The sequence below is a fragment of the Xenopus tropicalis genome, chromosome 8 (assembly GCF_000004195.4).
Source record: "Xenopus tropicalis strain Nigerian chromosome 8, UCB_Xtro_10.0, whole genome shotgun sequence".
NCBI classification, from domain to species: Eukaryota; Metazoa; Chordata; class Amphibia; order Anura; family Pipidae; genus Xenopus; species Xenopus tropicalis.
In genome coordinates this window covers 138613418-138628173 of record NC_030684.2, presented here as the reverse complement: position 1 = coordinate 138628173, position 14756 = coordinate 138613418, and the positions used below count along the sequence as shown (strand labels likewise).

General features: G+C 42.9%; 1 protein-coding gene across 8 annotated transcripts in view; it reads right to left on the bottom strand.

Moving 5' to 3' along the window:
- LOC100486737 (NACHT, LRR and PYD domains-containing protein 4) overlaps positions 1–14756 on the bottom strand; it is a 138926-nt gene that overhangs the window by 25945 nt on the left and 98225 nt on the right. For 3 of the 8 annotated variants that reach the window (XR_004219856.1, XR_004219858.1, XR_004219859.1), the window contains exons 8-12: positions 11713–11883; positions 10546–10710; positions 8293–8392; positions 7786–7859; positions 6847–7011 (exon numbers count right to left, since the gene is read on the bottom strand). Coding sequence is in view for 1 of the 8 variants with exons in the window: in XM_031891959.1 (XP_031747819.1) it covers positions 3945–4032 (88 nt within the window). In the remaining 7 variants the exon portion in view is untranslated. Of the gene's footprint in view, positions 1–97; positions 185–2368; positions 4033–6846; positions 7012–7785; positions 7860–8292; positions 8393–10545; positions 10711–11712; positions 11884–14756 lie in introns of those variants that run through there. The other 5 variants (XR_004219857.1, XR_004219860.1, XR_004219862.1 and 2 more) reach the window with 5 other exon arrangements.

The window sequence follows — 14756 nt, the reverse complement described above, 5'->3', positions numbered from 1 at the left end:
TGAAGATAAAGCTCCTACTGTGCCAGGGCCGTTAGTTACAAAGGTGGGAAGTGCAACTGTTAATTCTGACTCCCCCAGTGCTGAGAGCAGGACGTACCTGAGCCTTTGGATCCGGCACTGCGGGTGAGTTAATATGGAATGAATGCGCGGCGCCTCCTCATCCCTCAAATTGTTTTCTGTGAGTCTGCAGGGAAGTCAGAAAGGGAAATACATTGGGTGTTGAGTTTTGGTAGAAAGGAAAATTAGGAGCGTTTTAGAGGGGAAGTTCACCTTCACGAAACATATAGTTTTCCCATACTGCTTCACAAATAATGACATTTTGCCCTTGCTTTCTACTTAAATATTTACATGAATATGTTTTATTTCCCCCTTCCCACGATTCCCTGCTGCAGCTTAGCAAGCCGTGTCGCGACTCTGTTACATTATCATATTATTGAATTTGCCGTTATTTTTTAGCAGGTACTAGTGATGGGCAGATCAAAACATGCCCTAACCCACACTCGACCCAACCCACCGTGCCATTCCAATTAATATACCCGCGCCCAGCGACATAACTATGGAGGAAGCAGACCTCTCGGTCGTACCTGTGTGTGCCCGAGAGCATTGTGGCATCATCAGCCTGGAAGCTCTAACCCTGTACGTCTTACACTGAACTCATTTGGTGTTTAGAGCTTGACGTGGTCACTATTAGTGGCCCCATCATGTGTTTTAAAGCATAAAAAAAAACGGTGAGTATTTATTTGTTTGTAGCTTTATATGTGGGAATCATTTAACCATGAAATAAACCCAATAGGGCTGTTCTGCCCTATCAATGTGTCACATTCTCATATTTATTCTATTTCTTTTTCTTTTCCAGAGAAAGATCTGTGAAGGATGTGGGAGACTCTCCTGCCCAGCAGTGATGGGTCCCGCGCGTCTTCACCCTTTTATTATTCTACTTGGATTATTTCTTTTATTTCTCAGCTCCACATCAGGTAAATATAATTCTCTTGCCCTTTCCCCCTGAATCACTAACTGCCCCTGTATGTGTGCAGCCAGTCCCTTATATATATATATATCAGTGTCAGGTTAGTGAGTGGATGTGGGAAGTCGGGGGGCTGCCAATGAATGGGATTGGGTAGCCCCCCTATTGCAGGGTGAGGGCTGCTAGAGACTGCGCTGTAGGTTCCATGATCCTAATGGGATTTTTCCCCTCTTTTAGCGGTGAAGGTTGAAAACTTCACCTTATTTGAAGAGAAGCTGAAGCTGGAGGCGCATACAGCCAATATGATTCCCTGTGTGTTTCACACACGGCGCCGCCTCAACCCACTCAGAGTCCAACTGGAATGGGGTAAAATGGATAAGGAAGGTTACGTGCCCCTCATACACCTGGACGGAAACCACGTGAGAAAGGCAGCGGCTGATTTTGGGGATAAATACCAGCTGTTTATACCCCAAGTGTCACAAGGGAACTGCTCCCTTGTGATAAATCCCACGGATATTGCAGACAGCGGCACTTATCAGGTCCGGCTGAGGATTCTAGGAAAGCTGTACGAGCCGGTTCCATCCATAGAGATTCAGGTTGTCGATCAGCGCAAACGTAAGTTAAAGGGCAAGTAAAACAATCACTTCTGATTTAAAAAAAAAACCCAATTCAGCCTCTGTCTCATTAGATATGAAAGAAAAAGTGTCAGTATTGTAACTCAAATAGGCAGCGCATTAACTGACTAAATATAATGCCCCCCAGTGCTACCCACCTGCGCTCACTTACTCTCAGTAACTCTCTCATTTCATTGGGATTCACTGTATCATTTTGCTTTGCAGTTGAGTCCCGGGCATGGGGCAAGAAAAAGACGACTGTACCGCCAACCACTATTGCAACAGTACCACCAGGATTTGTTGACGACGTCCAAAAAAGACTTGCGAAAATTGATAAGATGGCGATTATAGCGATTGTATCTAATGGGGTGTTCGTTGGTGTAGCCATACTGCTAGGAGTCCTTGTATTGTAAGTAACAGTTCTTATTGCTTGTTTTCTGGTGGGGAAGGGGGGTGGGGTCCGGCTTTAAAATATAGATCAGGGGCAACAAACATGTAGGGACACTAAATATTTGAGCAAGAGCCAATGTAGCCATGTGTGAGTCTGCTCAGCCATAAATAGCCAGTAATATATCCTTATATATGGGGGTTAGTGATGCCATCAGTTGGCCTTCCTTGGAACCAGTGTCTGGCCTGGTGCCCTTATATGGGCATGGGCCCCCTGGGAGTCTTCCAACATCATTATATTTTACACATAGGGGTTATAGTGTCTCATACATACATATATTTATACATATACGGGATTTGTAACAAAGATGTTGTATAGAATAAAACTGCTATAAAACTCGTGCAATTTATAATATTTCTCCTGTTTATTGCAGTATTACGTACAGGAAAAAGAGTTCCTCTGGCGATGAGGAGAACCCACCAAAAAAACGGTAAGTAAGCATTTATACCAGTTTTTATTCCCACTATACTTCTGAACCCAGGGGGCGGCATACATTCCCATCTAACAGGGACACATATCAGTAAGGAGCTTTAACCATCTCCAACCTATTTTGTATGTGCAGGAAACAGAAAGGAAAGAAGGAACCATCTGACGAGAGTGAGGAAAGCTCATCCAGTGAGTCAGAAGAGAGCTCTAGTGAGAGTTAATAGGAGAGACTGGGCATCATTACATGATGTGGGAGGGAGGAGGGCCAGTCAATTAGGAGAAGAAGAAGACCCAGTAAATGAAACCAATAACTTCTCATCTGAAGGAGAATGTTCTCAGTCTTCTGATTCTAGTTTGAATCATCTCATAAATAAATAAACTCTAATAATAATAATAATAATATAAGTTCATCTTTGTATTCATCTCCCTGATATACAGTGCTTATGTGTATGGGTTTTTACATTTCTCTTTTGTTTTCTAAAACGTAATTAACCCGACTAGTAAGTAACAGTAATATAATATCTATACTGACGGAGCGCAGTCATTGTAGCAAACTTGTACACACGTTTCTTCTTTTGTTTGGCTCCGCCATTTAAAAGGACTAGTATTTGGCATTACTATAGGCATTACTGTATAGAGATTACTATAGACATTACTATAGGCATTACTATAGGCATTACTGTATAGACATTACTATAGGCATTACTGTATAGACATTACTATAGACATTACTGTATAGACATTACTATAGGCATTACTGTATAGGCATTACTGTATAGGCATTACTGTATAGACATTACTATAGGCATTACTGTATAGACATTACTAAAATGGCTTCCCCAATCACTATCCTTGGGGCACCTAGTACAATTTGCCCCGTTGCCACATACCTACTATGGATATGCTGGTTACCAGGGCAGTAAAGGGGAAGGGAGGGTTTGTGCATACTTTGCTAAGCCAACAAGCAATATTCTGCTATTACTGACCAGTGAAGGGACTTGAAACTGAAAATTCCACCCACAGCTGCTTAAAGGGGTTGTTCACCTTTAAATTAACTTTTAGTCTGATGTAGAGAGTGCTTTTTCGGACGATTTGCAATGGTACAGTTTGGATTTTCAGCAGCAATCTGGTTCCTAGGGTCCAATATAACCTAGCAACATCCATCCATCTCTATAAGTTTATGTGCCTTTCAGAGCCATATCTTTAGTTGCCAGCCAATGAAAACAAGTCTAGACGATTGATTTTCCAGGCGTCCAATCACAGTATAACTGGCCTGTTCGGGTACCAACCAAACAGAGTGTATCTATTTCCCTAGCTATTCCCATCACCGCCTCTTGGGATGTCCTTACAAACATTTGCAAGTCTCTTAGCATTGTTATACAAATAAACATAAAATTATTCCTGCTTAGCTTCCCCTTGATTGATGCAACGATCAGCCAATTGCGTCATAGCCGAGCCCACTGATGTCATGTGCCCCTGGTATTTCAGTCCATCACAGGATAATGTCCAATTCTGGTTGGTGGGCCTTAAGCTGCTGTAGGTTCCTCTCTGTTTCCTCTGAAAAGTCGTTCATCCCGACCCTGGATGGAAAAGGAAAGAATCTCAGTGATATTTTGGACCTTATTGCCCCGGCACTGTATCTTGTGGCCCCCGCCGACCCATGCCTGCACCCCCCACTGGAATATGTGGGTGCCATAGCTTTAGAGTAGGACCTCGTGATTGGGGTTTGATAATATATGGAGACAAAAAGAGCAACAGCTCTAGTGATGAACGGGCCGGCCCGATACCCGCGAGAATGGTGGGTTTAGCCCCCTTTGTTTGCTCATAGCCTGTATAGAGAGATACCATAAAACTATGGCACATAGGGATTCCCCTGTACTAAGCACAATTCAGCAGGAACAGCTCCCTAAGTTTGCCCATAGCCTGTACAGAGAGATACCATAAAACTATGGCACATAGGGATTCCCCTGTACTAAGCACAATTCAGCAGGAACAGCCCCCTAAGTTTGCTCATAGCCTGTACAGAGAGATACCATAAAACTATGGCACATAGGGATTCCCCTGTACTAAGCACAATTCGGCTTAGCAAGCCGTGTCGCGACTCTGTTACATTATCATATTATTGAATTTGCCGTTATTTTTTAGCAGGTACTAGTGATGGGCAGATCAAAACATGCCCTAACCCACACTCGACCCAACCCACCGTGCCATTCCAATTAATATACCCGCGCCCAGCGACATAACTATGGAGGAAGCAGACCCCTCGGTCGTACCTGTGTGTGCCAGGCCCTTTTAAAGGAAAACTATACCCCTAGAATGAATACAATACACAACAATAGTGACCTACTAAAGAATCTCGCCAAACTGGAATATATATATCAGTAAATGTTGTCCTTTTACATCCTTTCCCTTGAGTGTGCTCCCTCACAGATCAGCTGACAGGAAATAATGCAGCTCTAACTGTAACAGGAAGTAGTGTGGGAGTAAAATGCAGAACTCTGCCCATTCATTGGCTGATGGGGCCTAGCATGAACGTGTGCCTTGGCTTGTTTGTGTGCACTGTGAATCCTATGATCCCAGGGGGCGGCCCTTGATTCTTAAAATGGCAACAGTAGATATGCCTGCTTTGTATTTTAGGCCGGCCATTTACTCTCACCAACAATATTGTGCAAAGCAAAGTACTGAGAGCATTCCCAGTCTGTTAGGGTTAAGGCTGATGCCCCACAGAGCAGTGCAGTCACCCACGATAGATCTCTGCTATCACGGGGAGACTAACTGCTCTGAAATGCTTTCAACCTCCAACAATAGGAGTTGCTGGTGGAAAGCCCTTCGCAACGCTTCATTTTCCGAAGTCGCGCAAAATTGCTGGAATACGGATGCGATGCAAAGGGCTTTCCACTAGTGGACTACTATTGTTGGAGGTGGAAAGGCATTTTAGAGAGTGAGGGAATACAGGGTTATGGGAGCTTATAGTACAAGGTGATCCAGGGACTGGTCCCATTGCCATCTTGGGGTCAGGGACTAACTATAGAATCTTATAGCAGCCCCTCTGGCATTTGCCAGAACCCACAGATTGCCTGGCACTGTTGTGTGTCCTTGCATTTCCTTCTACTTTAAAGGACATTTAAACCCCCACAAAAATATTAAATCACTGAACCGCCTCTTTGAAATTGTTGAATACCTGTAGTTTGCTACAGAAACTACTATAGTACCCTCCTATAGTTTATATAAATACCCTGCTGTGTAGCCCCGGGGGCAGCCGTTCCTGCACTGGTACAGCTGGGGTGTTTGCTACAGAAACCCTACTATAGTTTATATAAATACCCTGCTGTGTAGCCCCGGGGGCAGCCATTCCTGCACTGGTACAGCTGGGGTGTTTGCTACAGAAACCCTACTATAGTTTATATAAATACCCTGCTGTGTAGCCCCGGGGGCAGCCATTCCTGCACCGGTACAGCTGGGGTGTTTGCCACAGAAACCCTACTATAGTTTATATAAATACCCTGCTGTGTAGCCCCGGGGGCAGCCGTTCCTGCACTGGTATAGCTGGGGTGTTTGCTACAGAAACCCTACTATAGTTTATATAAATACCCCGCTGTGTAGCCCCGGGGGCAGCCATTCCTGCACTGGTACAGCTGGGGTGTTTGCTACAGAAACCCTACTATAGTTTATATAAATACCCCGCTGTGTAGCCCCGGGGGCAGCCGTTCCTGCACTGGTACAGCTGGGGTGTTTGCTACAGAAACCCTACTATAGTTTATATAAATACCCTGCTGTGTAGCCCCGGGGGCAGCCGTTCCTGCACTGGTACAGCTGGGGTGTTTGCTACAGAAACCCTACTATAGTTTATATAAATACCCTGCTGTGTAGCCCCGGGGGCAGCCATTCCTGCACTGGTACAGCTGGGGTGTTTGCTACAGAAACCCTACTATAGTTTATATAAATACCCCGCTGTGTAGCCCCGGGGGCAGCCATTCCTGCACCGGTACAGCTGGGGTGTTTGCTACAGAAACCCTACTATAGTTTATATAAACACCCTGCTGTGTAGGGTAATCACTAGAATGAAGCCCAGGCCCAAGTACAGCTGTTCGATCCCCACCAAAGAAACGCTGGTTGAAACGCGTTGGGTTCTTTATGTAAATAACACATTTTTCAAATACAATTTTGGAGTGCCCTGCATTTCTCCTATTTTGTATATAACTTGGGGATCTTCCAGGGGACCCCTGCAGTGAGCACCCACCCTGTTGACTATTAGATCAATGGTGTGCATCGCCAAATACTTAATCTTCATTGGAGGTGAAATAAAGTCACTTTGGTACCCTATTTCTGTCATTTATTGGTCTGCAGAATAATGTTACCCATTACTGGCTGAAGACCTGACCAGTTGTACTTACCTGATCTCCCTCAGGCTGGGGTGTATTAGTATAAATTCCTTTATATGGGGGTAACCAGCGTCGTCAAAGAAATTGCTGCTAATGTTGAGGTGCGTGAGGTTGGGGTTGTTAGTCAGACGAAGCAGTGATACAGCATATTGTGGGGTCAACTTGGAATCCTGGAGCCTGTGAGAGATAGAGTTTAACATGAAAGATACTTCATGACAGACAGATGGCATCAACTTTTTGCATGTATATGCCCACCTACGGGTGGGTGATATCAGACTAAACGATATCGGGCCAAATGATCGAATTAAAACAGTGGGCATATACTCTGGGGACTGCATCAACGGGCCAATGCTGTCCCTTATCCAACATAAATTCAAACCTGCCCAATCAAGATCTGCCCAATATAAGGCCAGATGTCAGTCGGGGAGGACCGTCGTTGGTGCCCATACACGGGCAGATAAGCTGCAGAATCGGTCTAAAGAACCGGCATCTGAAATCAGCCAGTGTATGGCCACCTTAAAGCCTACAAAACACAATGTCAAAATTACCTCAGTCCAGACCCGGACTGGCAATCTGTGTAATTTGGCAAAGGCCAGAACGGCTGCTGTAAGACAGTCACAATTATTAAGCCATAGACAGTCACTATTTATTGGGCTGGTGGGAGCTGTTTGGGCCTCTGTGTACTTGAAATGCCAGGGTGTATTTTTAATCTCAGTCCAGGCCTGCACACCCTCCACTACTACTACTGTTTCCCACCTTAAACCTTCCCTTACTGGAATGCCATCCCTGAAATCCTCCAGAGAGAATCCTTCCTCAGTCTCTTCAATAATAAACTCACAGATTCACTCTTGGAGCGCTGGCATACCCTCTCACTCACAAGGGGCATTTACAGGACCTACCCATCTAAACCCCACACACACCAGTCTTTCTTCTGCTTTTATTTATAGTTACCTGATAGAAGCCCCAAATGATTATCCGTATGACTACAGCTGCTGAACAGTAGAGCTGAGCCTTGCTGGAAGTGTCTGGAGGATAGATGTAGCAGAACTATAATTTTAGTCAACGTGACAGTATAAATTATAGAAACAAAGTGCCATTGGTTTTTAAAAATGAATTTAAGATTTATTACAATAAAGTTACAGTATTGGATGAGCTCGCACTCAACCCAGCTGTGTTGGAGACAGGGTAGGATGGACATATAGCCTCCTTTACAGCTATGACACCTCAGAGATTCTGGATCCCTTCCATTGGAAGCTTTACGAGGATAAGTATAGCCCATTCCCTTCCCATTCCAGCCATATTACCTGCACTAAGGTAGCTGTTACCTTGGGAATACCTTGGGGGTACTATGATGGTATTTATTTTCTCTCACTATTATAAAATATGTATTATTCCTAGTTTAGGGGAGCTCTACAATGATTTTTCTGCAAGGTCAGGGGTCTAGTTGCACCACCGCACCTGCTTGTTCCTGCCCATCATAAGTTAATGGTCACTTCTGTGTCTCTGCAGCTGCAGCAGGTTCCTTTCTGTTTCTTCCGAAAAATCGTTCATCCCCACCCTGGAACAGCAAGGAGCCAAACATGAAAAATATCAGCATAACAGCAGATCAGTAACATGCATTTTCCATGTGGTAATTAAATTATATAAACTGTTTATACAGTAATGTAGAGTAAATCACTTTACTGGGACAATTCAACATTATCATTAAAGGGGCTGTCACCCCAAAACAGCCAAATGAGGGGAAGTGTCTCTCTTCTACCCGATGGGGAATGGGCACAGACTGTACTACACACATGTAAATCACGTAGGATAGGGGGCACATGAGGGGCATGCCTATGCAGTGTCAGATATTGATAATTTGACAGAAACTGGACTTTATTGCCTAGAATCCCTTTCCCCTCCTCCCTCAGGGGAGTAACAATAAAGGAAGCAGGCCCTGTGACTGCTGGGGGGCCCTCATAGACACCCCCATCCTGGGAACACTTTCATATGAGTTGGCCAAACCCATGTTACAACTGATCTTGCCCCATTATGCACAGACCAAGCCCCATTACATCTCCCCCCCACAGGGGGTATAAATACAGGGGACTCCTGAAGAATGCTAGGTCTGGGCCCAGGACTCAGGGAAAAGATTGATTAATAAGCACTGACAGTATATGTTTATAAAAAAAGGAGTTATTCCCACAGTTTAGTCCCTAAAATGCCTTTTCTATGTGGCCCAGTAACTTCTAGTTATTTTGCTGTCAATGATGTTAGTGTTTGCTTGGTTTATTCCATGACTGGTGCCTTTTAACTGGGAGATTCAAACTGCACAAAATGGAGCAGATTTTCTGTCACAAGAGAGCTCAGATTCCATAAACTGGGCAGAGTGCAATGCATTGTGGGATACATTGTTTCCTTTTCCCTCAGGAGATGAGTCACTTGGCCTGGTTGCCATTAGTAACGGTGATGTCATTGCCTGCCCTGTCCCTCATACCCTGCTGCTGCTGTTTCTACCTGATACAATTTGAAAATATAAGTTTGCTGAGAGGAAAAAAATAAACTTTTATGTGGTGGAACAAACCTTTTAGGCCAGACAGTCTTACTGCTGGTTAAGCAACACCCGGTAGTCAGAAACCAGGTTAATCCGGAATACACTAGTGCTCCCACCTCCTGAGGTGATTTACTCCATGACAAGAGGGAATGAACATCTTTAAGGACATGTAAATCCCCCATAAAAAGCTTTATTAGTGACCGGCCTCTTTGAAATATGGAAATACCTGCCACTCTGGGTGTTAGAAGTTATCAGTAAGGCTGTAGCACCCCCTTAATCACTTGGGGATCCTCCTCTAACTCACATGGCCCCCTCGCTTGGGAACTGACATTGGTTGTTGGCTACTGATCAGTAGTTTCTGGCACACTGAGCTACGCACAGCGGACATAGCGCCCCTCCACTTGAGAGTGTTAAACACAAAGCTTAGCTTTTGTGCCTTACTAAGTGCTGCCCTGTCTGGGGCAATATAAACACAGCTCTATATTAGTAATTAAGTTGGGTATTCCTATTACCAGGCTGTTGGAGATTAGACTATTATGTCTCTATTCTATTCCACACGTTCTTCCCTTACTTTTTATTCCTGTCATTTTTATTTTGTATCATTATCTGAAAGGGATATTGTCATGAATTTGATGGGGTACATTTTATTTCTACATTACACTGTTACACAGCAAATAATTCCCTCTGCCATTTAACATTTTATTCTTGAACCAACAAATGTATTTGTAGCTGTAATATTGGTGTGTAGGCGCCATCTCAGTGCATTGTGCCTGAGTCTGAGCTTTCAGCCAGCGCTACACATTAGAACTGCTTTCAGCTAACCTATTGTTTCTCCTACTCCCATGTAACTGGAGGAGTCCCAAGCCGGACTTGGATTTCTTACTATTGAGTGCTATTCTGATACCTACTGGGAGCTGCTATCTTGCTCCCTTCCCATTGTTCTGCTGATCGGCTCCAAACTGAAGTGCAGCAGTAAAGTGTGACGGAAGTTTATCAGAGCACAGGTCATATGGATGTGGCACCCTGGGAAAGAATATGGCTAGCTCCATGTGAAATTTCAAAATTTAATATAAACAAATCTGTCAGATTTAAATGCAGGATTCTGCCGGAGAAGCTCTATTAATTGATGTGTTTTTCCCATGACAGTATTGCTTTAACATTGGACCAACTGTACTTACCTGATTTCCCTCAGGCTGGGGTGTGTCAGTATATGTTTCTGTATATGGGGGTAACCAGCGTCGCCAAAGAAATTGCTGCTGATATTGAGGGACACGAGGTTGGGGTTGTTAGTCAGGGAGAGGAACGACTCGGTGTATTCTGGGGTCAGCTTGGCCTCCTGGAGTCTGTGAGAGACAGAGATTTGAATGAAGGCTGCTCTAAAGTAAAACACAGGTCATCAACCCTTTACGTATGGACAAACCCCTCATCCACATTTCCTTGAGATTTCTATGGCACAAATGCAAGGACTATGTATCTATGTGTGGGTACCAGGAATGCTACTGAAATAAAAGACTATACTTAGCCTATATAGGCTTTACATCTAAAAACCCTAGGCCTACATATATAATATGTTATCATGGGATAATGCAGCCACTTTCCATTACCTATGGGTCTGTCTTCAATAAAAAAACACTCTGGTCAGAAGTGGAGGGTTTTATAAGCAATAAACAAAATAAATGAAATCCTAAATAAATCTGAACCCACAACTTTGCTTTATGCTTTATTCTCTTTACAGACAACAAAGATAACTTTTAAAGGGATGTTTTACCTTTAAGTTTTCTTTCTGCATGTTATACAATGGCCAGTTCTAAGCAACCTTTCAATTGGTCTTCATTATTTATTTTTTATAGTTTTTTAATTATTTGCCTTGCTCTTTAGACTCTTTACAGCTTTTTATTGTTACTTTTTATAACTTAACTTTGTATTCAGGTCCTCTCCTATTAATATTTCAATCTCTCATTCAAACCACTTCCTAGTTGCTAAGGTAATTTGGACCGTAGCAACAAGATAGCCGCTGAAACTCCAAACTGGAGAGCTGCAGAACAAAAAGTAAAATAACTAAAAAACTAGTTTGTCTCAGACTGTCTCAGAATATCGCTCTCTATACTAAAAGTTAAAAGCAGCCCACTGAGCATGTGCAATGTCATTGATACGCCTAACAAAATCTAAGATGGTGGAGCCTATGCACAATGTTGAAGGCCTTGAACCTTTAGGCTGGTTCAGTAAGTTCAGTACATTACATTATATATATATAGTATATTCCATTTATTTTTGGGGTTTAGGTCTCCATTCTTGTCATATTAAGACAAGTATAACATTATTCTCTTGTCTTGTATTATACTCACGCCAAACACTCTATCCTGCACGTTGGGGCAGAAAGAACCTCCAACAACTGATAGAAATCCTCCCCGGCCAGTTTGTTCTTGGACAGATCCAGGTCCCTCAGGGATGTGTTTTCACTGACTGCCAAAGCCATTGGGAGGCAGCTTGTCTCCGTCAGGCCGTTGTTCCTCAGGCTGCAGGGTGAGAGGGGAGAATGAGAGATGGCGACATCTACAGTAAATGCACATTGCACGGCATTACACAGCTTTACAGCATTTATCTCCCAAAGACTCATTTTATAGATTCCACAGCCATGCTGGATTCCACAAGTCACCCCCCCCTCCCACCACACAGTTCTGCAGCTTCACTGCTAGGGTCCTTTCAGGCACTACAAATATGCTGTTTAGATGGGGGATCATGTAGAATCAAGACATTAATTCACATACAGTCCCTCAGTCAAACCAAAACTTAGCTTTTAAAGTCTGTATCAAAATCACAGGTTATAACATTTATAAAAATGAAGATGGTCCGGCGGCATACCACTACTATAATGTATACTTCCATTAGGGGGAACATTTGAACATTGGTAAACTAAGGAGGTAATTGGGTTCCTACAGCAACATTCCTATGTCCAGTTTATGGCACCAAACTTATGGTGAAGACACATGGAGCTACTTAGTAGCAGCTACTAAACGCCAGAAAATACCCTGCCATAGACAATACTGAGAATTTCCTCTGCTAAAACACAATTAGAGACAATTATCAGTAAATGATCAGCATAGTCTATTTGTGTAGCCTTCACAAGTAGCTGCTGCTAGTAGCTCTGTGTCTCTCCACCCTTAAGGTGGCCATATACTATATACTATACTATACTTGTTTGGTGAGGTCGCTAAATTAGAGGATCTTTCCCCTGATATGGAGTAACCCGATTGTTTGGCCCTTGGGCCCCACAGCCTTCCCTTTTGGTATTCCTCCCAAATGTTATAATAAACATAAGATGCCATTAGTATATTAAATCAGTATAGAACCGGAAGTGGGTATTACAGTTTATGTAATATGTCTATAAAAGCTCTGCTTAACTTTATGTAGTGTGACTACTATTAAGACATGTTCAATTGAACTTGGAGGGGAGGGGCAAAAATATCCCATGGATTGAGTTTTTCTCAATTAGCTCTCATTCTGAGACCTACCTGAGCCTTTGGATCCGGCACTGCAGGTGAGTTAATATGGAATAAATGCGCGGCACGTCCTCGTCCCTCAGATTATTGTTGGTGAGTCTGTTGAGAATAATGGACATTTATATTCTTTGAAAAAAAAATGGAATCCAGTTCTGTACTTTTATATATATTCAGAATGACCCAGTGCCACACATGATCCAATTTACTCTACGTTACCCTGCCATACCATGCCCTTAATTAATTCATTTGCCATACAGATTTGAAAAGAATGTTTCCTTTAAAACCTTCTGAAAATGCTTGACACTAGGGAGAAAAGGACATTTTAAAAGCTTCACCCTAGTGGCACAGGTCTGTTCTGGCAGCATGGCTCTACCTTTGAACTTCCATTACTCTACTTTCGGAGCATCTACTCCTATTTCTTTACTTTTGGAGCATCAGGTATAGTTCATAGAGAACCCTAGCCCACTCCTCCTTTAGGAGAGGGTCCCATCCCCCTTTGAGCAATGAAGGGTGAGTAGAGTGCATTCTGTTAAAAGTACTGTGAGCAGCACCTAAAGTTTGATCTATATACAGTGTTTGCATTGGTATATTATATACTGTATACAGTATATTATATATCCTTATAAATGGTGCTTAATGGTGCTTAGTGATGTCATCAGTTATAATTGGAGCTTAGCGATGTAATTTCTGTCACATGACTCACTGAAACTTTATAATAAATAAAGTGCCCCCTGTTGTAAAATATAAGTATATTAGAAGTCACCTCAGGGTTCCATGACCTGTATAAAAGCACTCAGCCTTGTACTTTTTATATAAATAAATATATATATATATATATATATATATACTGTATATATATATATATGGTCATAGAACTCCTCGGTGACTTATAATATCCCTATATGTTACAATAGGGGGTACTTTATTCACTATATAATATACAGGAGCCACAAATAACCTTTATATGGCCATGGAACCCCTCTGTGACTTATAATATCCCTATATTTTACAACAGGGGGTACTTTATTCACTATATAATATACAAGAGCCACAAATAACCTTTATATAGTTACATAGTTACATAGGGTTGAAAAAAGACCAGTGTCCATCGAGTTCAACCCATCCAAGTAAACCCAGCACACCTAACCCCCACCTACCAATCTATACACTCACATACATAAACTATAAATACAACCACTAGTACTAACTGTAGATATTAGTATCACAATAGCCTTGGATATTCTGATTGTTCAAGAACTCATCCAGGCCCCTCTTAAAGGCATTAACAGAATCTGCCATTACAGCATCACTAGGAAGGGCATTCCCCAACCTCACTGCCCTCACCGTGAGGAACCCCCTACGCTGCTTCAAATGGAAGCTCCGTTCCTCTAATCTAAAGGGGGGCCTCTGGTGCGTTGATTGTTTTTATGGGAAAAAAGAACATCCCCCATCTGCCTATAATCCCCTCTAATGTACTTGTACAGAGTAATCATGTCCCCTCGCAAGCGCCTCTTTTCCAGAGAAAACAACCTCAACCTCGACAGTCTCACCTTATAGTTTAAATCTTCCATCCCCTTAACCAGTTTAGTTGCAGTCTTTGCACTCTCTCCAGCTCATTAATATCCTTCTTAAGGACTGGAGCCCAAAACTGCACCGCATACTCACTGTAACTGCCCCCCATACTCAAGGTGAGGCCTTACCAGGGACCTATAAAGGGGCAAAATTATGTTTCATCCCTTGAGTCAATGCCCTTTTTTATACAAGACAGCACTTTATTTGCTTTAGTAGCCACAGAATGACACTGCCTGGAATTAGACAACTTGTTATCAACAAAAACCCCTAGATCCTTCTCCATTAAGGATACCCCCAACACACTACCATTCAGTAGA